General features: G+C 48.7%; 1 protein-coding gene across 1 annotated transcript in view; it reads right to left on the minus strand.

Moving 5' to 3' along the window:
* LOC147106643 (immunoglobulin superfamily member 22-like) overlaps positions 1 to 24,397 on the minus strand; it is a 144,516-nt gene that overhangs the window by 34,866 nt on the left and 85,253 nt on the right. Inside the window, exons 18-22 of the mRNA XM_086007661.1 lie at positions 23,706 to 23,834; positions 16,757 to 17,053; positions 15,207 to 15,292; positions 9,091 to 9,283; positions 7,160 to 7,459 (exon numbers count right to left, since the gene is read on the minus strand). Of these exons, the coding sequence (XP_085863787.1) occupies positions 7,160 to 7,459; positions 9,091 to 9,283; positions 15,207 to 15,292; positions 16,757 to 17,053; positions 23,706 to 23,834 (1,005 nt within the window). The remainder of the gene's footprint in view (positions 1 to 7,159; positions 7,460 to 9,090; positions 9,284 to 15,206; positions 15,293 to 16,756; positions 17,054 to 23,705; positions 23,835 to 24,397) is intronic.

Genomic DNA, 24,397 nt, shown 5'->3' on the forward strand with positions numbered 1-24,397 from the left:
GCACACGCCAGGAACCCGCCCCCGCCACGCAGCGATTGGTCGACCGTCGGGTCACTCAACCATATGATTGCTCGACCTCGAAGTCACTCAATGCTACTGAGCCGATAATGAGCGTAATTTTGAACGTTTTTTGGATACCGTGGGCACAATTTTTGTCTCACCGAAAAGTAAATATGCTTATGACCGTTCTGGAATCGTAAGCTTTCTTTTGATGTAACACGCGTGTAGGTATGCTCTATAACTTTTGAGTGTATAGAGTACGGACAGACAGACAGGCAGACAGACAGAAGAGCAATTATATTTATATACTAGCTGAAGTGCCCGGCGGTGCCGAGGCTTTTTCGAGGGCATGCTGTTGTTGGAAGAGAGAGAGAGAGCGACTGGGGGGAAGAGAGAAAGCGACTGGGGGGAAGAGAGAGAGCGACTGGGGGGAAGAGAGAGAGCGACTGGGGGGAAGAGAGAGAGCGACTGGGGGGAAGAGAGGGAGGGGAGGGGAGGCGGGGAGGGGAGGGGGGGAGGGGAGGGCGGGGAAGGGAGGGTGGGGGGGAAGGGAGGGGGGAAGGGAGGGCGGGGGGGGAGGGAGGAGGGCGGGGGGCCCCCCCCCCGATGGTCGCGGCCCCCCCCCGAGGGTCGCGCCCCCCCCCGAGGTGAAGACCGCCGATTGCGCGCGCAGCAGGAGCTGAGACGCGGCGTCTCTCTCTGGCTCGGCCGGCGGGCCCGGTTGCCAGGGTAACCGTGACGCTGACCAAGCCCCGCCCCCCGGCCGAGCCAGAGAGAGAGACGCCGCGTCTCAGCTGCTCCTGCTGCGCGCGTGGCCCCCCCCCCCCGAGGGTCGCGGCCCCCCCCCCGAGGGTCGTGGCCCCCCCTCCCCCCCCCCCCCGAGGTGAAGACCGCCGATTGCGGCTGTGCGAGATGGCCGGCGGGGCCGGTTGCCAGGGTAACGCTGGACGCTCAGCAAGCCCCACCCCCCGGCCAAGCCAGAGAGAGACGCCGCGTCTCAGCTCCTGCTGCGCGTGCACCCTAGCGGCACTGGGCTGAGGCTCGGCCCTCCAGCCTTCGAGTGGGGCCGGGAGGTGCCTAGCTCGGGCGTGGGTGCAGAGGAGACGCCGAGGCTTCTAGGCCTACCTGGAAAAACGGGGAAAGGTAGGAAAATTAATGAGATTAGATAAGTTAATTACTTTCTAAATCATTTTTTTTTAAAACAATGTGTTTTAAAAGCAACGTTTTTTTTTTAAGACGCAGAAAGCGGGAAAAAGAAAGGAAAAGTTTGGAATCAAGATGGCGGCGACTCACCTCGGTTCAGAAGGATAAGGCCTGGCCACACACGCACCGATTGGCCCGGCGGCACACGCCAGCAACCCGGCATACGATTGGTCGAGCTCGAGGTCACTCTGTCGCTAATGAGCGGATAATGAGATGCTAATAAGCGGAATGTTAAGGTTTTTGGGATACCGCGGGCGCGATTTTAGCCCGGCCGAAACGTAAATATGCTTAAAACCGTCTTGGAAGCGTAAGCTTTCTTTGGAGGTAACGCGCGCGTAGGTACGCCCTGTAACTTTCGAGCGCATACCCGACAGACGCACACGCGATGACAGACAGACAGACAGACAGAAGTACCGATTTATTTATATATATAGATAGATAGATAGATAGATTATTTGTGACTTTTGGTTTCCCGAGAAAATGCCTACATTCAAACAATAGCAATTGTTTTAACCTTGTCTGGCAGATTCCTATGTCTGCGTATGTGTTTGTGTGTAAGTGTGTGTGAGGTTAAGAACATAAGAAATAGAAAATCTATTGATCTCTGTCTTGAATATACTCAACGACTAAGTCTCCACAGCCCTCTGGGGTAGAGAATTCCAAAGATTCACCACCCTCTGAGTGAAGAAATTTCTCCTCATCTCAGTCCTAAATGGCTGACCCCTTATTCTGAGACTGTGATCCCTGGTTCTAGATGCCCCAGTCAGGGGAAACATCCTCCCTGCATCTACCCTGTCAAGCCCTGTAAGAATTTTGTATGTTTCAATGAGATCATCTCTCATTCTTCTAAACTCTAGAGAATATAGGCCTAGTTTACTCAATCTGTCCTCATAGGACAATCCCCCCATCCCAGGAATCAGTCTGGTGAACCTTCATTGCACTCCCTCTATGGCAAGTATATCCTTCCTTAGGTAAGGATACTAAAACTGTACACAATACTCCAGGTGTGGTCACACCAGGGCCCTACATAATTGCAATAAGACGTCTTTACTCTTATACTCAAATCCTCTTGTAACAAAAGGCCAACATAGCATTTGCTTTCCTAATTGTTTGCTGTACCTGCATCTTAACTTTCAGTGATTTGTGTACAAGGACACCCAGGTCCCTCTGAACCCCAACATTTCCCAATCTCTCACCATTTAAAAAATACTCTGCTTTTCTACTTTTCCTACCAAAGTGGATAACTTCACATTTCTCCACATTATATTCCATTTGCCATGTTCTTGCCCATTCACCTAGCCTGTCTATATCCCCTTGAAGCCTCTTTGCACCCTCCTCACAACTTACATTCCCACCCAGCTTTGTATCATCAGCAAAGTTTGATATATTACATTTGGTCCCCTCATCCAAATCATCGATATAGATTGTGAATAGCTGAGGCCCAAGCACTGATCTTTACCCTGGTAGTCGCAGCCTGCCAACCTGAAAATGACCCATTTATTCCTACTCTCCGTTTTCTGTCCGTTAACCAATCCTCAATCCATGCTAGTATATTACCCCCATCTCATGAGCCCTAATTTTATTTAATAACCGCTTGTGTGGCACCTTATCGAATGCCTTCTGAAAATCCAAATACACTACATCTACTGGTTCCCCCTTATCTAATCTGCTGGTTACAACCTCAAAAAACTCTAACAGATTTGTCAAACATGATTTCCTTTTCATAAATCCATGTTGACTCTGCCCAATCCTATTATTATTTTCTAAGTGCCCTGTTACCACGTCCTTAATAATAGGTTGTAGCATTTTCCCTACTACTGATGTCAGGCTAACTGGTCTGTAGTTCCCCGTTTTCTCTCTCCTTTTTTAAATATTAGGGTTACATTTCCTACCTTCCAATCTGCAGGAACGGTTCTAGAATCTATGGAATTTTGGAAGCTGACAACCAATGCATCCACGATCTCTATAGCCACCACTTTCAAAACCGTAGGGTGTAGTTCATCAGGTCCAGGGGATTTATTAGCTTTCAGTCCCATTAATTTCTCCAGTACTATTTTTTTTTACTAATACTGATTTCTTTCAGTTCCTCATTCGCGCTAGACCCTTGGTTCTCCACTATTTCTGGGAGTTTTTTTGCGTCTTTTCCGTGAAGGGCTGGATTTAGTCAGTGTGGGCAGGCTGGGGCGTGTCAGATGGAAATCGTGTCAGGACCCCGACTCCTAAGTGAAGTGTTGAAAAAGTGCGATTTTCCCTAATTGGCCAATTGATTTCCTGCGTGTGGGAACCATTGGCCCAATTAGTCTTTTCATACAGAAAGTCGCCTCCAATGACGTCATCAATGCTGTTGGATTTAAGGCCAGCAAGCAGCCTTGATTCTTCTGGAGACTGCAAAGGCTCTGCAATTTATATGAAGGAGTTGAATTGTGGAAAATGTCAACGATCAAGCAAAAGTGTGCTCCTCGGTTTGATGAGCCCTCCCTCCAAGCTGTGGTGTATGGAGCCAGCTGTAATAAGGAGGTACTGTTCCCTTCCTCAGGGAGAAAAAAGCCACCCCAGCAGACAAAAGCTGTGTGGCTACAAGTGGCCCAGGTTGTCAACACCATTTCAATGAGCCGCAGAACCTGGCTGCAAAGTAGGAAGAGGTTTCATGACCTTCTCCGCACCGGAAAAGTGAGTATGACTTTCCCATCACCCTCAATCTGATCCCCATCGCCTCTCCTCACCAGCACTCTGCTTTGCCAACCTCTTCCTCCACATCCCACTTGACACTTACATCCCTGCACCCTTACCCATTCCCTCTCTCTCTATGGTCACATTCACTTAACTATTCGACCATGCAGCCCTCACACTTCCTATCACTGTGATGCCATGACAACAACTGCTTACAACACACAGGGTGGGCCCTTTGTATCCTTCTAAGCATCTATGCTATGCATTCACTACACTCACTCCTTCCATGGTCCATGGAGGAACTTAGTCGCAAGGGTATTGAAAACATGGTCATTGTTCAGAATAGAATGACATCTCTTGAGGAGCGATGGTCAGCTATTGGGCAAACAAAGCAGACCTTCATGCAAGTCCTCTGGAGTAGGACTTCCAGTGCAGAAATGGGTCCTCATGGCCCCCCTGCAGTGCAGCAAGGTGCTGTCAAGCGACTTGCTACCTCTGAAGTGGGGCTGACCCACGAGAGGGATGTTGGTGGCAGGCAACAAGGAAGTGAGGGTTCCTCTCCAAGCGCTCACACAACCATGCCACAGCAAAGCCCTTGGTCAGAGCCCCACCAGAGTCCTCACCCAAATGAAATGGACGTCACAGCCCCTGCACAGCTGTAGGAGCAGCAGACTGTTGGCGAGCCCGCATGGGTTCGCCATCCCAGAGGATGCCCGCCAAAGGCATCGAGACAGGAGCAGTAAGAGAGTGAGCAAGGGGCCTCCACATCTGCTGAAGCCACAGGGGAAGCACCTCGTAGGAGCACGCGTAAGAGGAAGATAAAGCACAAGTAGTCAAGGGTAGTCTCTTGAGTGCTGTGTTGTTTTGTTTTTGGACCAGCCATCATTGTGATTGTATTATAAAGTGTTTTGAAGCTTGTGGCCTGTGTCATTTCGCAAATGGGACTTTCACATTGAGGGCTTAGGGCGCCTTGCGATAATCAGAATGGTGGTCAGAATGATAGGATTCCGTAGGTTCTTCTCCATTATCGATGATCTGGTAAGAAGGAGCGAGACTAAAGTGTTTGATTGTGCAGGCTAAGCAAATCTGGCCAGGATGAGTGTGTCCCTTGCATCCCGGGCAGCAATATGGTGGCGCTCTGGCGTCTTCTGGCCTGTGCATCTTCAGGTGGGTGACTAGCAGCTTGGCGCTCCTGTTGATGTTGGTGCTGCTGTTGCTCATTGTTCTGCTGCTGTCACAGCTGGTCTTCATCCGAATCTGATGTCCAGGAGGAAAGGAATTAGTCGCCATGCTTCTGGTATATGCCTCAGTTGAGGAAGCGCTGAGTCAAGGTGAGGAGAGGGGTTTCCAAGGAGGTCACACTGGAGATGGGTGTCAGGCTCCAAACTTCCACAACACTGAGTATGCCTGCTAAAAGTTCCCCCAGACCTGAAACAACAAAGTTCTGCCACCTGCAAATGATCATCGGTGAAAACTCCTTTGTAATGGTGGAGCTGCAGCTGTTTGTAAGCAATCCATTAGTGAGGCTGCCAGGATTACCTGGCGTGTTCCAGAGGAGGCGTGTAGGATGGGGGAAATGTGTTAAAATCAGAAAGGCCTCTCAAAATGGGATTATAGAGGCAATTAAGTGGTTGTTAAGGACCTTAAGGGCCTATCCCGCCTCTTGGAGGCGGGATGGAAAGCTGGTCAGAAAACATGTACTTGGGAAAATTGTTCGGAGGCGGGAACGGGCCCGCCCGCCAGTTTAGGCGATTTTAACAACTCGCACGCCTCCAAACCCGCCTCCTCGGGGCTGGGAAAATCAAGCCCACAATATTTGCTTAATTTCTCTGCCATTTCCTTATTCCCAGTTATAATTTCTCCTGTCTCAGCCTGTAAGGGACCCACATTTACTTTTGCTAATCTTTTCCTTTTTACATGCCTATAGAAGCTTTTACATTCTATTTTTATGTCTCTCACTAGTTTACTCTCATATTCTATTTTCCGTTTCTTTATCAATTTCTTGGTCCACTTTGCTGAATTCTAAAATTCTCCCAATCCTCAGGCTTACTGCCCTTTTTGGCAACATTATAAGCCTCTTCCTTTGATCTAATACTATCTTTAACTTCTCTTGTTAGCCACAGTTGGACCACTTTTCCTGTGGGGTTTTTGTGCCTTAAAGGAATGTATATTTGTTGTAAATTATGTATTAATTCTTTAAATGCTAGCCATTGCTTGTCTACCATCATACCTTTTAATGTAATGTAGTTTCCCAATTTACCTTAGCCAACTCGCCCCTCATACCTACGTAGTTTGCTTTGTTTAGATTTAAGACCCTAGTTTCGGATTTAACTAAATCACTTTCGAACTTAATATAAAATTCTATCATATTATGGTCACTCTTCCCTAAAGGCTCCTTTACTGCAAGGTTATTAATTAACCCTTTCTCATTGCACAATACTAGATCTAAGATAGCATGTTCCTTAGTTGGTTCCTCAACATACTGATCTAGAAAACTATCTTGTATACATTCCATGAACTTGTCCTCCACACTATTACTGCAAATTTGGTTTGCCCAGTCTATATGTAGATTAAAGTCCCCCATGATTACTGTTACATGCGCCTCTAATTTTCTGATTTATACTCTGCCCTACATTACAACTAGTGTTTGGGGGCCTGTAAACAACTCCCACCAATGTTTTCTGCCCCTTGCTGTTTCCTAGCTCCACCCAAACTGATTCTACTTCTTGATTTTCGGAGCTAAGTTTGTTTCTCTCTGCTGTCTTTATCCCATCCTTTATTATCAGGGCTACCCTTCCTCCTTTTCCATTTTGCCTATCTCTTCTATATCTTTATAGATAAAGAGAGAGACAGAGAGATGCCTGTATACTAAAAATATAATAAAAGTGCTACAAAAATATTACAAAGTGGTTGGCCAAATGCCTGGTTTCGGAGTGAAAAGTGGGGGTGACTTCTCCCCTTGTCATATGTGAACAAATTTATTTATGTAACTTGTAAGTGGGGGAAACAAATGTCTTTATTTTTTTGATCTACGTGCAATGGGTAAAGAAAACACTCTTTCAATATTTACTTAGCTCACTGTATCTGTAGCTGTCAAACTTCTTTCCATTTTTTTCAGAAGTCACATGCACTTTCTCTCATTCCCCCACTCTCATTCCCCAGCATCTCCCTTGTCATACCATCACCTCCAACTCACAGTGAAGAACACCACAGTAGAATTGCTAGTTCTTTTAAAAGATTTTTTTTGGTCTAACATCTGAGGTGGGCAGCTGCATCAAGGACGTACCTTTGTCCTTGGCAAGGTACCATGGTTCTTTCAAATCCAGTGGGTCACTGTCTCCAATGTCATTCCGAGCAATCACCCTGAAGAAGTACTTCCTGCCTGGAAGCAGACCTGTCACGGTGTACTTATTGCCAAAGACGCGGTCTGTTACAGTGTACCAGGTCACACTGCTGGCATCTCGCTTCATTATCACATACTGTACACGGCCGTCCTCTATGTTATCTGGAGTGTGGTCCCAAGAGAGGGTCACTGTGTTCGGAACTTCCTCCACCAGGTGTAAGTTAGTGGGTGGGCGTGGAAAATCTGAAAAACAAACAAACAGGTAACACTTATTCAGGTGCCATTTACTGCCTGTTTGATAGCTTAGCAATATGGGCCATAACCTAACCAAATGGAGCAAAGCTTATCCAGAGGGGCCACAACTAATCGATAGGAGACTATCAACAGTGGCACAACTTATACATAGGGGGAGAGATTACACCAGAAGGACATAGTATAATGAGGTCACAATTTATTTACAGGGACACCGTCTACTCTCAGAGACACAGTTCATCGACACAGTCACCATTTGTTTACAGCTTGACTCAATGGTAGCACTCTCACCTCTGAGTCAGAAGGGTCTACGTTCAAGCCCCACTCCAGATATTAGAGCACATAATTAAGGCTGACACTTCAGTGCAGTACTGAGTAAGTACTGCAGTGTCAGAGGACCCATTTTTTGGATGAGACGTTAAACTAAGGCCCTGTCTACCTGTTTAGGTGGACATAAAAGAGCATATAGAAACATAGAAGATAGGAGCAGGAGTAGGCCATTTGGCCCCACAAGCCCGCTCCGCCATTTAATGAGATCATTGCTGATCATCCAAATTCAGTACCCTGTCCCTGCCTTCTCCCCATATCCCTTGATCCCTTTAGCCTCAAGAAATATATCCAACTCCTTCTTGAATATATTTAATGAATTGGCCTCAACTGCCCTGTGTGGCAGAGAATTCCACAGGTTCACCACTCTCTGGGTGAAGAAATTCCTCCTCATCTCAGTCCTAAATGGTTTACCCCTTATCCTTAGACTGTGACCCCTGGTTCTGGACTGCACCGCCATCGGGAACATCCTTCCTGCATCTAGTCCGTCTAGTCCTGTTAGAATTTTATATGTTTCAATGAGATCCCCTCTCATTCTTCTAAACTCGAGCGAATATAAGCCTAATCGACCCAATCTCTCCTCATATGTCATTCCTGCCATCCCAGGTATCAGTCTGGTGAATCTTCGCTGCACTCCCTCCATGGCGAGAACATCCTTCCTCAGATAAGGTGACCAAAACTGCACACAATACTCAAGGTGTGGTCTCACCAAGGCCCTGTACAACTGCAGCTCCTGTACTCGAATCCTCTCACTACAAAGGCCAACATACCATTTGCCTTCTTAACCGCCTGCTGCACCTGCATGCTTACCTTCAGCGACTGGTGCACAAGGACGCCCAGGTCTCATTGCACTTCCCCTTTTCCCAATCTATTGCCGTTCAGATAATAATCTGTCTTCCTGTTTTTGCCACCGAAGTGGATAACCTCGCATTTATCCACATTATACTGCATTTGCTATGCATCTGCCCAATCACCCAACCTGTCCAAATCATACTGGAGTTTCTCTGCATCCTCCTCACAGCACACACGCCTACCCAGCTTTGGTGCACTATTCAACGAAGAACAGGGGAGTTCTCCAGGTAACCTGGTCCATCCCTCAAACAACATCAGCCAAAACTGACTAACTGAACTATCTGGCCTAGCCACAAGATCGCAGCTCATCGCAGAGAGAGTATACCCAGCAAGGGTGCAGTTTATATATAGGGACATATATTGCCCAGAGGGGCAATGGTTATCTATAGAGGCACAAATATTCACAATTACAGTCCCAGTCATGGCAAAGCTTATTATCGTACCTGCAACACGAATTCTGATATCGTGAAACTTTTCACCGTAGTCATTTTTCAGCATAATCTTGTATATCCCTGAATCTGATCTGTGGGCACTGGGGATCAGGAACTGTGACATATTCGGCCCTTTTGTGATTGTCTCCTTGCCTTTGGTGGGGATTTCATCTCTCAGCCAGAGCACACTTGGTGGAGGAGAGCCCTGTAATAAATAGTAACAAATAACATGAAGCAACAGCAACCATGAGATCAGGCAATGGTTTCCGTATCTGGTATGTTCTGTACCTGTACAACAGTTGGCAGTGAGGCACACATTGGCCATTCAGTACAAGAGAGGAGTGAAGCATTCCCTTTTATCTATTGTCTAATGCATACACACAGGAACCCACAGTGAGACACAGACAAGGGCCCCAAAAATCATTGGCCCTTTGAATCTGGTATAAAAAATGGAAACTGCCCAATGGGAACCTGCAGAGCTCACCCTGTTGAGGTAGCTAGGATCAGGGGTCAGTTCCCTCACTTTAATAAAACTGGCAGGAACCTGTGCTACTACATGAACATTTCAGAACAGAGCTGGCAAAATGGCACCAGCCATTTTGGCAGTTCAGCAATAGTTTTGGCCGGTAATGTAATTTTGAAAAGATCCAATTGCCCCTTGTAACGGAAGGCTGTCAGGTTGGACGGAAGGCTTGTGATGAAATACGTCATTCATCAGACTCTGTAGTTAACTACATATATTGTATTGCCTGCTCCGGTGTTTTACCTTGTATTGTGTATAGTGCACCGCCCCCTTTGTGAGTCGGCTCCGCCCATACCTGGCCCTACTTAAGACAAGCCCAGGCTTGTTTTGCAGCAGAACAGCAGCATGCTAGGTGAAGCCACAGGCATCTTTTCTTTGCTAATAAAAGCCTTGTTTTATTCAGTTAACTTTGAGTCTTGAAGTCATTGAGGCGCATCAATTTTATTAGCAAACTTTAACGATGGATCAACTTTTGAAACCGGAACGCTTGGATTTGGACCCGCATGCTTTGGATGCATCGGCACGGTTTGGACACTGGTTCCAGTGCTTGGAATTCTTTATGGCCAACTCCGAAGCCGTCACAGCCTCTAAAGCCACCGGAGATGTGAAACTCGGGATCCTGCAGAATCGGGTAAGCCACCGGGTTTTTCCACTCATCCAAGACGCCGCCACCTACCTGGATGCCTGCAACATTCTAAAGGCCCACTATCAGCGGCCTACCAACGAGGTGTACGCCAGGCACCTGCTTGCTACCTGCACACAGCGACCCGGAGAGTCGCTAGAGGACTTTCTAGTCACCCTAAAAGTGCTTGGCAAAGACTGCAAATGCAAAGACGTGAAAGCCACGGTATACACAGACGAGCTTATTCGGGATGCCTTTATCGCAGGCCTTAGCTCTAATTACATCCGGCAGAGACTGCTAGAGAAAACGGGCCTAGATCTGACACAGACTGTGGACACAGCGCGATCGCTGGATGTGGCTCAGAAGAACTCTGACTCCTACTCGTCAGGCCGCGCGGCCCACGCCGCCTCTGCTTCCCCGCCCGGTAGCCCAACACCGTCGGGGCCCTGCTCTCCCCCCAGAAGCCCTACGACCGCCGTGACGCATCGGGGCCCCAAATGCTACTTCTGCGGGCAGCCGAAGCACACCAGGAACCTGTGCCCGGTGAAAGGCACCACCTGCTGTAAGTGCGGTAAGAAGGGGCACTTTGGGAAGGTATGCAGAGGGAACCCCGCAGGCAAAACCGCCACCCGCCGCGTGCGCGGCCATCTTGGACGCCATCTTGTCCGACCTCGTGGGGTCCGCCATCTTGCGAGCAGACATCGTGGACGCCATCTTACCTGGCCTCGTGTGGCCCACCATCTTGTCCCGATCAGGGCCCTACAGTGGCGTCGATCACAGTGGACCAGTCCAGACCGCACCCACTATCCAAATCGATGGTGGACATCGAGGTAAACGGGTGCAAGGTTAAATGTTTAATTGACAGCGGGAGCACGGAGAGCTTCATTCACCCTGATCTGGTACAACGACTCTCTCTAACTATAGTCCCTACTCAGGGCAAGATCTCTATGGCTGACAAAACCCAGATATCGACTATTGCGGGTTACTGCGCGGTACGATTGTCCGTTAAAGGCACAGTATATAATAATTTTAAACTGTTAATTATGAAGGATTTATGTGTGAGCGTGATCTTGGGCCTGGATTTTCAGTGCCACCACCAAAGCATCACGCTCAATTTCGGTGGGACCCAGCCGCCCCTCACAGTGTGCGGTCTGGCTACCCTGAAGGTAAAGCCGCCTTCGCTATTCGCGAGCCTTACCCCTAACTGCCGGCCAATAGCGACCAAAAGCAGGAGGTACAGCTGGGAGGACAGGCGGTTTATCGCGACCGAGGTAGACAGGCTCCTGAGGGAGCGCATTATTGAACGCAGCAACAGCCCGTGGCGCGCCCAAGTGGTGGTGGTGAGGGGTAGCGAGAAGAAGCGGATGGTGATTGACTATCGTCAAACAGTCAACATCTATACCCAACTAGACGCCTACCCGCTACCCCGCATATCCGAGACGGTGAACCAAATCGCCCAATACCGGGTGTTCTCCACCATCGACCTCAAGTCAGCGTATCACCAGCTCCCTATCAGACCAGAGGACCGTTCGTACACCGCCTTCGAGGCAAACGGACGCCTCTACCAGTTCCTCAGAGTCCCCTTTGGGGTGACGAATGGGGTCTCGGTCTTTCAGAGGGAGATGGACCGCATGGTCGATGACCACCACTTGCAGGCAACCTTCCCCTATCTCGACAACGTCACCATCTGCGGCCACAACCAACAGGACCACGACTCAAACCTCGCGAGGTTTCTGAAAACCGCACAAAAACTCAACCTCACCTACAACGAGGACAAGTGCGTTTTCAATACCACGCGCCTCTGCATACTAGGCAGCGTGGTGGAGAATGGGGAAATCGGACCAGACCCCGACCGATTGCGCCCCCTACGGGAGCTGCCCCTGCCCAACACTCCCAAAGCCCTGAAAAGGTGCCTGGGGTTATTCTCGTATTATGCCCAATGGGTCCCCAACTACTCCGATAAAGCCCGCCCCCTCTTGAAAGCATCCTCTTTCCCGCTCTCTGCTGAGGCCCATGCTGCCTTCAAAAGCATTAAGCAGGATATTGAGCGGGCCACGCTACAGGCAGTGGACGAGAACACTCCCTTTCAAGTGGAAAGTGATGCGTCTGACTTTGCCTTGGCGGCCACCCTCAACCAGGCGGGACGGCCCGTAGCTTTCTTCTCGAGGACCCTCCAGGGGCTCGAGATCAGACACTCCTCCGTGGAAAAGGAGGCCCAAGCCATCGTGGAGGCAGTGCGCCACTGGCGGCACTACCTAGCCGGCAAACGCTTCACCCTACTGACCGACCAGCGGTCAGTAGCGTTTATGTTCAATAATAAACAGAGGGGGAAGATTAAAAATGATAAGATTCTTAGGTGGCGGATCGAGCTCTCCACCTTCGAGTACGACATCATATACCGGCCGGGGGCCCTTAACGAATCCCCCGACGCCCTCTCACGAGGGATGTGTGCCAACGCCACCAGGGATCGGCTACAGACCCTCCACAACGACCTCTGCCACCCAGGGGTCACACGGCTGTTCCACTTCATAAAGTCCCGCAACTTACCCTACTCGATTGAGGAAGTTCGGTCCCTGACCAGGAACTGCCGCACTTGCGCTGAGTGCAAGCCTCGGTTCTACCGCCCTGATAGAGCCCACCTAATCAAAGCTACACGGCCCTTTGAGCGGCTTAGCTTAGATTTCAAGGGCCCCCTCCCGTCCGTCGACCGCAATGTTTACTTCCTGAACATTGTGGACGAATACTCCCGTTTCCCATTCGCCTTCCCCTGCCCAGACATGACCAGCGCCACGGTCATTAAATGCCTCAACAGCCTGTTCTGCCTGTTCGGTATGCCAAGCTATATCCACACGGATAGGGGGGCGTCCTTCATGAGTGAAGAGCTACGCCAGTACATGCTGTCCAAGGGGATTGCCACGAGCCGTACCACCAGCTACAACCCCCGGGGTAACGGTCAGGTGGAGCGAGAGAACGGGACAGTATGGAGGGCAGTCACCCTAACTCTAAGGACCAAGGGCCTCCCTATCTCCCGCTGGCAGGAAGTCCTCCCAGATGTGCTCCACTCAATACGGTCACTATTGTGCACCGCCACTAATGCCACGCCTCATGAGCTAATGTTTGTGTTTCCCCGGAAATCCACCTCAGGCGTATCCATAACGTCATGGCTCTCCACCCCAGGTCCGGTACTTTTGCGGAAGCATGTGAGGGGCCACAAGACGGACCCTCTCGTGGAGCCAGTGCACCTGCTCCACGCCAACCCACAATATGCGTATGTCTGGCACGCCGACGGACGGGAGGACACTGTGTCCATAAAAGACCTCGCCCCAGCCGGTAACAACAGCAACAACGACAATGACTACAACAACAACAGCAACAATGACAACAACCATAACAACTATTACCCACCCACTCCACCCACTATTCTTTCATCACCCCCGGAAGAACACCAGCCAACGGTACCCCCACCACCTACTCCTTCAACAACCCCGGTGGCACCCCCGGCAGAGACCCAGGAGGTCACCTGGGACACCCAGCCGGCACCCGCGGCACCGCAACCGTTACGTCGGTCACAGAGGACTATCACACCCCCGGACAGACTAAATCTGTAGAAGGGGTGAATGTGAAGAAATATGTCATTCATCAGACTCTGTAGTTAACTACATATATTGTATTGCCTGCTCCGGTGTTTTACCTTGTATTGTGTATAGTGCACCGCCCCCTTTGTGTGTCGGCTCCGCCCATACCTGGCCCTACTTAAGACAAGCCCAGGCTTGTCTTGCAGCAGAACAGCAGCATGCTAGGTGAAGCCACAGGCATCTTTTCTTTGCTAATAAAAGCCTTGTTTTATTCAGTTAACTTTGAGTCTTGAAGTCATTGAGGCGCATCAAGGCTATAATTTTCAGGGGTCTAGGCTCAAGTCCAAGGCAGGATAGAACGCTGCCTTCCTCCCAGCATACTTCTGGAACCCAGGCCGGGGCCGAGGAATTTCCAGCCTTCATGTTCACTCTCACTGGTCACGTACCCTCTGATATATGGGGCTATGTTTGGAGCGGATGGAGGTTCTGCTCCAAACAAGCTCCCCGCCACCACCACCTGGAAAGCGGTAGCGGAGGCTAGGAACCGGTCTATCTGCAGGGTCCCAGCCTTATTCCAAGGCCTTCAACACACTGCCGGCGGACTTACTCTGGTAGTGTGCCAGAAAGGGTCACAGATTTACGGGGCCAAACTACTGTATACAGTCCCAGATGGGAGCATGTTGTTTCCTTTTACCTGCTGTGTACTGGACATGTACGGGAGCTGACACTGAAGTACCAACAAGCCATCCATACCAGGCAAGTGTGTATCATTCCCTTTTTACCCAAGTGTACTATACAGGTACACAAGAGTATTACATAAGCAGTACAGTACCAGACTGGAATGAGTAATTCCTGTTTATCCGTTGTCTACTGTACATGTATAGGAGCTAGTGACATACATATAAGCAATACTGTATCAGACAGAAGCGAATCAGTCTATTTTACCTGGTGTGTACTATACAGGTACAGGAGCTGTCACTGAGACACACGAGCTGCCCATTACCTGGTGGAGGTTTATTATTATCTTTTGCCCGATGTGTACTGAACGGTTAAAACTTAGATTTTTAAGAGAAGTACAGGACTGAACCAGTTACCTGGTGTGCACTGTGCATATATAAGAGCTAATGCTGAGCTGTATGATATTAGTCGGGAGGGAATTGTTTCCTTTATCCAGCGAGCACTGTATAGGTGCAGGAGCTGACACCGAGACGCAGATGAGGCGTACATTACCAGAGGTAAATTAATTGTTCCATTTCATCTGGTGTGCATTGTGTCTGTGATGAAGGTAGGGTAAAACTGAAGGCTCATTTCTTGTATACATACTTATTTTCAATGAATATTAATAAGTTATTAACCCACAGTGTAGTGTTGCCTCTGAGGGCTGAAGTAACTGAAGCCCCTGACTCACCGAGAAACCCACGTTGATGCACAGTGCAGTGCCTGCACGGACCACCATGCTGCTTGGCATTCTGGTATCCAGAAACTTGGGAGAAGCTGCGAATAAAAGCATTTAAAGTCATGGAGGGAATTTCTTTGCAGCCACATGATTTTCACTCTTAGGGCCATAGGAGCATACAAAACTGGCAGAGGTTAGTGCTGTCCATCTGGCTGGTTACTGCATTCGGATGGTACTCCAACTCAGTCAATGATCTGGCTTACCGTTTGACCAAAATGAACCAGGACACACAAAGACAGTCTGGGGGAAGAGACTATAAACAAAATCTGTGTTACATGCTGTGGGGGTCTAAGCCCGACCACCACTACTACAGCAGTAGGTCAGAGGCAATTGAATCTATAATTTTCCCTTCACCACATGATCACTGGGGCTTGGATGCATACACAGCACTTTAAAATAAAAAAAATTCTTGGGATATGGGCATCGCTGGCCAGCATTTATTGCCCATCCCTAGTTGCCCTTGAGAAGGCGTTGGTGAGCCACCTTCTTGAACCACTGCAGTCCAATCATCGGAGGTCCGGTATGTGTCGCCCCATTAGAACCTGTACACTGGATGGTAGAAATTTCGATCAGCAAACTTCACGCACAGGTGCTTAATGTGCTTATACTACATTCCTGTGTGTGCTACTTTTAAAGAAAGAAAGCATTTTATAGCACCTGCCATGACCTCAGGACATCCCAAAGCGCTTCACAGCCAATGAAGTACTTTTGAAGTATAGTCACCAAGTGTTAACCTCACACTATTATTTTCTCTTCTGATTCCCTGAAGACACTGACTATCATTGAGGGATGGTTTCACAGGTGCCAGCTGCCTTCTGGTATCTCATCCAAATGGCTGTTATTCATGCTTACCCCTAGACAGTGAGCACTAGCAGCCTATTCAACCATAGGGGACATCACAGTCAAGCCTGATCTCATCCTCACTCCACACTTGCACTTTCTAGTAAGGATCACTAAACAGTGATAAGGAATGGGGCCCTGGCTATTTTTTCATAGGACTGAACAGCAAAAGATGAGTGGAAAAATTACAGTTTGTCAGCAGACAAATATGTAAATATTAGTCCAAAGAGGAGCTGCTGCTGATATTAATAGCCTGAATTAGACGCCATACCAAGGACAATTTGGTCAGGGTGCAAGGTTTGAAAAACAAAACCCAGTGCAGAGGGGAGCGGGCAAGTCAGAGGACCTCCTCGTCAGTCTGTTCCTGGGCCAGGCCAAGATGGCCATCAACAGGTCCAGGCAGGGCGCGATCGATGGGGGTGGCCGCTCCGGCTGCCTGCCTCTCTTCCGCGGCTATGTCCGTGCCCAGGTGTCCTTGGAGAGGGAGCACGTGGTGTCCGCCAGTACACTTGAGGCTTTCCACGACCAGTGGGCACCAGAGGGACTGGAGTGCATCGTGGATGTTCAAAACAACATTTTTATTTAGTTCCACATACAATTTAGAGTTGTTAGTGCACCATTAAAAGGGTTTTATTTCCCGGAAATTGAAAAAAAGGCATTACCTGGAGGTGGCATGGCATAGACGCCTTTCTGAAGCTCCGTCGGTTCTCCCACACCTCCTTCATTTACAGCTCTGATTCTGAAGAAGTACTTGCCTCGCTCCTGCAGGCCTCCCACAGTGTAATTGGTACTGGTAATTGGTATCTTACTACACTTCGTCCATTCCTTAGCATCTTCAGCCCTCATCTCTAAGATATATCCCTGAGGCTCATCGCCCAACTCTGGTTTGTCCCAGGCTAGAGAGATGCTAGAATTGGTGGAATCCGTCACCTTAATATCCTTCACCATTCCTGGAGCGCCTGGGCGACAAAGTCAAAATGATTAATTGTTACTTCAGAACAAGTTAACCTGAGAGTAAACAGTATATTTTAATACAAGTATATTAGATTAAAAACAAATCGTGTGGGCACAGAAATGAGAATACACAAAGAAAGATCAAGACATTTTCAGTATATATATTTTCCTGGTGCATTTGCAAATTTGTTCATTCAGAAAACAACAACAGAGCAAGTATAAGCCTCAAAATTACTGTTGGTATGAAGTCACCAGTAGCTGTGCAATATTGATCAGAAATTTAGGGATTCCAGAATTTGACTGTGCTTCAGGGAAGGAAACTTGCCCTCCTTATCTGGTCTGGCCTATATGTGATTCAGGTTGCATACCAATGTGGTTGACTCTGAAGTGACCTAGTAATCCACTCAATTGTATCAAACCGTTACATAGCAGTTCAGAAATCAAGAAAAAGTCCCACCACCTACTTAGCGCCACTAAGCAATAAATGCTGGCCTTGCAAGCGATGCCCACAACATGAGAATTAAAAAAAAGAAAATATAAACAATGTCCATGGAGGGTAATTTTATCCCCAAAAAACAGGTGAGGTTGAGTCGGGTGGGAAATTAAAATTAAAAAAATTTCAAACCAGAACCCAAACTGCCCACTTCCGGTTTTAACCGGAGGCAGGATGGGGCACAGGTGACCAATCCACCCTCAGGAGGCGGGTCGCTCATTGAAAGCTTTTAAGGAGGCTGCGTGCCTCCATTTTAACATATTTTCTATTTTTAACTAATGTCAGCTGGGTTTCCCTGGCCTTGGGAAACCCGGCAGGTAAAAGGTGGTGAGAAGGGCTGGATCCAGGTAAGGTAAGTGCTTTTACAGCACTGCTTGTGGGCCAGGAGGAGCAGGAGTGTTTCCTCCCGGCCCAACAAGCTAACCTGTAACCACCCCCACCCGTGATCTGTCACCTCTCCACACCCCCTCCCATGCACCCACAATCACCAAATCCCTCGAATCTGACCCTGTAAAGTCTGTGGGTTGTTTAGTTAATTAATACACAGAAATCACAGAAACCCCACAGTGCAGATAGAGGCCATTTCGGCCCATCGAGCCTGCACCGACACATATCCCACCCTATCCCTGTAACCCCACGTATTTAATCCCCCTAACACTAAGGGTTAATTTATCATAGCCAATCAACCTAACCCGCACATCTTTGGACTGTGGGAGGAAACCGGAGCACCCGGAGGAAACCCACGCAAACACGGGGAGAATGTGCAAACTCCACACAGACAGTCACCCGAGGCCGGATTCGAACCCGGGTCCCTGGCGCTGTGAGGCAACAGTGCTAACCACTACTCCAAGAGTAACTTAAAACAGGACTTTACTATTCGAAGGTCAGGGCGAATCTGCCAGATAATCCTGACACAGCACTTATATACCGGTGTGGTCACCGTCGGTGTTACAGTATACAGAAGCCAACAAAGTAGTGCCACACCTAAAATAGTTCTCTTAAAGGTGAACGGTTACATACAATGGTTTTCTTAAAGGTAGACGGATACATACACTACAATCCTCCCTTTTTAGCTTACAACATACTTAGTCCCCCATTAAACATAACATATATTCAACTTCATGTAAAACAATTCACAGGTATAATCTATGCGGGAAACAGTTTACAGATTCAGTCTCTGCGGGAACAGTTCACAGATTCAGTCTCTGGTCTTGACTCGGTCCGAACAACATCTCTGTGGTGTAGCCGGTTCACATTGCTAGCGTGACTCATCCAATAGTCTTTCCCTTGACTTAACAGCTTGAACTTCCGTCCTGCTGAACCAGCAGTGCTGACTTTTACAAACAGCTGGACTGCCTTGGTAATTTTTCCTACTTGCCAACTGATTTGGCTCCCTTTGTAGGGCCCACGTACATGATCTGGTAGAAGTGATAATGATTTAGATGGTTATCACTTTCTGCTTTGTCTTTTTCTTTTCTGCTTCTTGGAGACTCTCGGGGCTCCCTTATCAGCTGCCAGCTGTAGCGCCACCATCTCCCTATGTTCCATAGACTTTAAGTGCTTCATCCTGATTTCTGCACTTTGGGAGTTTTCATCACAAGCTGGGCAGACCAAGTCCTCGTAATATTCCGTGTCACTCAACAGGTCATGGTAATATTCGGTGTCGTCCTGAACTAGTCTAGCGAGAGGGCCTGCTACTTCTTCCTTACCCAACTGGACGTTAGCCGACTGTTGTTCCCTCCCTGGACATCTTTCCTGAAGAGACTTCTTCATGCGTTCATATTCATCCCGCTCTTCCTGGGTTTCCTGCCAATCCTTCACTAATGACCTCATTTGTGATTCCAATACTTCCCCTTCCATCGGGGATTGATTGATCGGGCTATTCAATCCTTCTACTGGAGCAGCTGTTTCAACATGCTGTAGTTCACATTGACGTGATTCAGCATACTTCCGGCAGCCCCGTAAAATCTGTGTTGCAACCTCAACTATTTCCCAAACTTTTGAGAGCTCCGAACCCCTTCCCTTTGAAGATTGAAGCTCGTGTTCAAATGGTTCCCATTGCAGAGTCTTGTCTCTCAGCATATGAAGGAGTTGGCTGACCGTTAACTCTTCCACGGGGACCCTGTGGATCAGAGTCTTCTCCATTTCATCCACCTTTTCCTCCAATGCTTTCACCTTTTTTTCCTCTTGTACTTTGGCTTTAAGCGCTCGGAGAAGTTGCACCTTGATGCTCTCTAGCTCATGTTCAGGGGCCATTCTTACAGTCTCTGTGTTTCTTACAGTTGCCTTTTCTTTCACTGAAAGAATTCCCAGTTGAATCTGTTCTTCAAGTTGTTGAACCTCGGTCATTGCCGCCTCATATTTGTCTTGGGTCTCCTTCAATATTTTTATGAGTTCTTGGACATCTTGACTTTCATGTTCTGCCATGTCTTTCACCTCTAATTTCTCATCTATGGATGGAACTTCTACCGATGAGTCTGTCTTGGCCTTGAGCTCATCAAGAATTTCCTGCAGCCTTTGGACTTCTTGCTCATGTTCAACCTTTAGTTGCTCATATGCTTCCACTGAAACTAGCTTTTCGGAGGTTGCCGAGTTAACCCCCTCCAGGATTTTAGCCTGGGCCTGTTCATATTGTTCCTTCAACTTCTCAAACTCTGCTTGTAAGGAGTCGTAGAGAAGAACTGGAATAAAATCCTGGCTTCCTGAAGATTCCTCTTCATTTGCTTCTTTCTGCAAATATTCTAACTCCTGAACATCATAAGGGAGATGTGATCGGTGATTGGTCACGATGGCTCTATGGTCGCTCTCTGCTTGAGCTAGCTGCTTCTGTTGTCTTTCCAGATTCTCCCATTCGGTGTCATAGAACTTTTTCATTGTTTTCATCTCTTGTACGAGACGGTAACTCAATTGTTCTAATTGTTGTCGTAATTTGAAATAAAGTTGAGTCCGAGCTCGGTGTTCTTCCGTCATGGATATGTCCTTAAACTGAACAGACTCAGAATTCTCTGTCAAACTATGTTGTCGTTGTTCGGTGGAGATCTGTTCTGAAACTTTGTTCTTCTCTGGAGCATAAGCCTTTCTGCATGCCTTCGTTTTTCCAACCTTAGTCGGCAAGTCCATTTTAGCCTTGTCTTTCACATTTGGGTTGGTCTTATCGTCATCCGATTCAGAATCTGAGCTGATTGTCTGCACCGAGTCCTCACTCGTTATGGCTTTTAGATAGTGCCATTCCATGTCTATTTTCTTGATCCACTCCCGTCCTAGAAGTGGTGGTCCTCCCTCAGGTAGTACGTATAAGTTCATTCTTGGGTGTTCTTTACCCCTATCTCTCACCTTGACTCTTATCTTTCCCATGGGGTATACTTTATGCCCCGTGTATGTCTGCAATACGAACTTGGTATCTCTTAAGGGTATATGTGAGAATAGCTGGTGGTAATCCCTTCGATTTATGACTGATAGAGCTGATCCAGTGTCCAACTCCATTTTCACTTGGACTCCAGCTATTTTTAGCATGACCCAGATAGTTTGTAGGTCAGCTTCCTTACTCACATTGTGAATTCTCAGACTACCCAGCTCCTGGCCGTTTGGGTCCGAGTCCGAATTCTGTTCGTCTGAACTCTTCTCAGCCACCTTGTGTACCTTGTTGTACTTTTCCTGTGATGGCTTCCTTTGGTTGTTGGTCTTCTTCCCTGACCGGCATACCTTAGCTATGTGTCCCAGTTTGCCACATTTCCTACATTCCTGGTTCTTAAACCAGCATTGGTTCTGGTCGTGTGTTGTCTTCCCACGATAGCATTTTGTTGTTGTCGAGGTAATTTGATCCACACTGAGTGCCGCTGTCTTTAGCTGCATTTCCGCAGTTCCCTTCGCTGCGGCTTCGTGCGATGCTGCAATAAGGACAGCCCTGTCAAGTGTAAGGTCGTTCTCTTCGAGTAGTCACTTTTGCGTTCCTTCCTTTGCCAATCCGCACACGAACTTGTCTCGCAATGCCTCTGTCAGATTCCCTCCAAACTGGCAGTATTTCGCTAGTCTACGCAGTTCGACCAAGTATTCTGCGTTGCTTTCGTCTTTCCGTTGTGTTCTCGCATAGAATTTGAATCGTTCCGCCAACATCAACGGTGTGGGGTTCAAGTGATCCTTCAGAACAGCCACAATATCATCGAAAGTCTGATCCGTCGGTTTAGCCGGTGATAGTAGATGCTTCAAGAGCCCGTATGTCTTCGCGCCCATCGAGTTTAGCAAGGTTATAGCTTTGTCATCTTCTTCTATTTTATTGGCCTCACAATAGATCTCAATGCGTTCCACATACGTGGCCCAGTCTTCCACCTCGGAATTAAAATCGTTGATGTTACCACGCTTCGGCATCTTCCTCTCTTCCTGATAAACACCACGAATTATTTCTTAAAAAATTTTTTTTTTTTCCAAGATGGCGGTTCCCGCGAAAATGGCGGTTTCCCGCGCTTAACTTCTCTCCCCGCCCACTTCAATGGCGGTTTCCCGCTTCTGTCTTCTTCCCCGCCTAATGGCGGCTTCCCGCGTTTCTTCCCTGGCGGGAGGGGTACACTTTCCCCACGGGCGACGGCCGCTGGCTTTCAGGTTCACAGCCTGCGCGTCGGCTTCAGTGCTTTCCCTTTTCTCGGCAGGGCAACCGGCGCTGGGTACACCCCGTTGACGGCGAACAGTTTCAGCCGCTGGGCTGGCTCTCACTCAGTTCCCCTTGCTCGGGCTCTGTCTCTCTCCCGCTCGCTCGGCTCTACCGGCGCTGGGTACACCCCGTTGACGGAGAACAGTTTCAGCCGCTGGACTGGCTCTCGCTCAGTCTCCCTTGCTCGGGCTCTGTCTCTCTCCCGCTCGCTCGGCTCTACCGGCGCTGGGTACACCCCGTTGACGGAGGACAGTTTCAGCCGCTGGACTGGCTCTCGCTCAGTCTCCCTTGGTCGGCTCTGCCTCTCCCGCTCGCTCGGCTCCCAATCGTGCCTCCCAGCCCTCTCGCAGTCCGGTGCTTCCCTCCCCGGCTGCGGCTGAGTTTATCTCTTCCCGCGCCTACGTTCCCGGTCGCAGTGCTTCGTGGCTTCGGTCGCTGCCCGGCCTTTTTCGTCGGTCGCGGTCTAGCTGTCTCACGACGCCGTTGCGTCCCCCAGCCTGTCTGTACCGCGGCTTCCTTGCTCCACGCTGCCCCAGGCTCAGCGCCTCTGGACCCGACTTCTGTCCGGCTCCTTTCCCTCTCGACCGTGGTCGAGTGCACCGCCCTTATCCTCCGGTTATTCTTTTTACTTTCCCTTACTCACAGTCACCGTGGCTGCCTTGCTTCTCATGCTGATCGGCTCACACCTCACCGTGGCAGAAGGGACAGTCAGTGCCTGTTGCTGATGGAAGTCTTTGTCTCTAAATTCTTCCTCCTTTCTAGTTCTGCAGCTTCGAGTTTTCTCCCAGCAGAACGACGAGGGCGGTTGCCTCTTCTCGACGCTCGTTAACTGCTTCGGAATTATTGTTGCCGCAGGGTACGATCGGACTCGTCGCCACTGTAAAGTCTGTGGGTTGTTTAGTTAATTAATACACAGACTCCAAGAGTAACTTAAAACAGGACTTTACTATTCGAAGGTCAGGGCGAATCTGCCAAATAATCCTGACACAGCACTTATATACCGGTGTGGTCACCGTTGGTATTACAGTATACAGAAGCCAACAAAGTAGTGCCACACCTAAAATAGTTCTCTTAAAGGTGAACGGTTACATACAATGGTTTTCTTAAAGGTAGACGGATACATACACTACAGACCCCCCCGCCGATGATCTCCCCCACCACTAGACCTGCTCCTTCGCTGCGTCCTTCTGCTGCAGGATTTCTCGCCCAACAGCCAGTCAATCAGGTTGGGTGTTGGGCGGGAAACCTGCGTTTACTGTCCATAACTCCTCCCCGCTGCTCCAAACATGCGGCCCGGTAGATATTGGGGCCCAGGTGCCTGATCCAGTTAGATGGAACCAGTCACAAAAGCAAAGCAACGGTAGAGAACATTCTGGTACTTTAAATGCCACAAATCATACTTTTTCTAAGAAGTACCTGTACTGACATAGTTAACACTTCTTAAAGAAACACTTTTAGTCAAAAGTTATTGTCCAGCCCTTAAACTGAATAATCAGATCATGTAGAGATGGTTACTCACGGATGGGGTCTTTAGCTATCACTGAATTGGACGCAGTGCTGGGCTGGCCAACTCCTGAACGGTTTACTGCCATAACGCGGAACTCGTACTCCACGTCCTCCATTAACCCATCAGCTGTAAACTTATTGTCTAGAAGAGAAATGGATATACATTTACCAGGAATGAACTTTAAACCCTTGGATTAAATATATATAAAAAAAGACATGGGGCAGGATTTTCATTGTGCCGTGGAGTCGGGATTGGAGGCGTGCGAGGGGTTAAAATCCCGAAATCGAGGGTCCCGACACCATCCCACACTGGGACCCGCCTACCCGAGACGGGAAGGGATTAGTGCCAATTAACTGCCTGTTAACAGGTAGTTAACAGGCAGTTTTTAGCCTAATCCCTATTTTGAAGGTTGAAGCGTGGGATTCCCGACGGCTCCAAACCACGCCAAGTTAGAGTCGTCGGACCGTCGGGATGAAGGACTTGGAGGGGTCGAGATGTCGGGTTCAGGTGAGTGATGTGTGCATGAGTGCAAAGGTAAGTGTGTTTGGTGTGTCTAAAGTGATTAAAGAAGTGTAAATTACCTTTCCTTACCTTTTCAGCCTTCCTTCCTTTAGGTCCCGGGAGTCCGTCATCTCACCGGCACAGAAAGCAGAATGGCTACGAACTGTCAAAAGTGACAGCCTGCAGCTTGCTGTGCAGGAGAG

Source organism: Somniosus microcephalus, chromosome 15 (genome assembly GCF_052327205.1).
Source record: "Somniosus microcephalus isolate GS21.2 chromosome 15, FLI_Smic_1.0, whole genome shotgun sequence".
Lineage (NCBI taxonomy): Eukaryota > Metazoa > Chordata > Chondrichthyes > Squaliformes > Somniosidae > Somniosus > Somniosus microcephalus.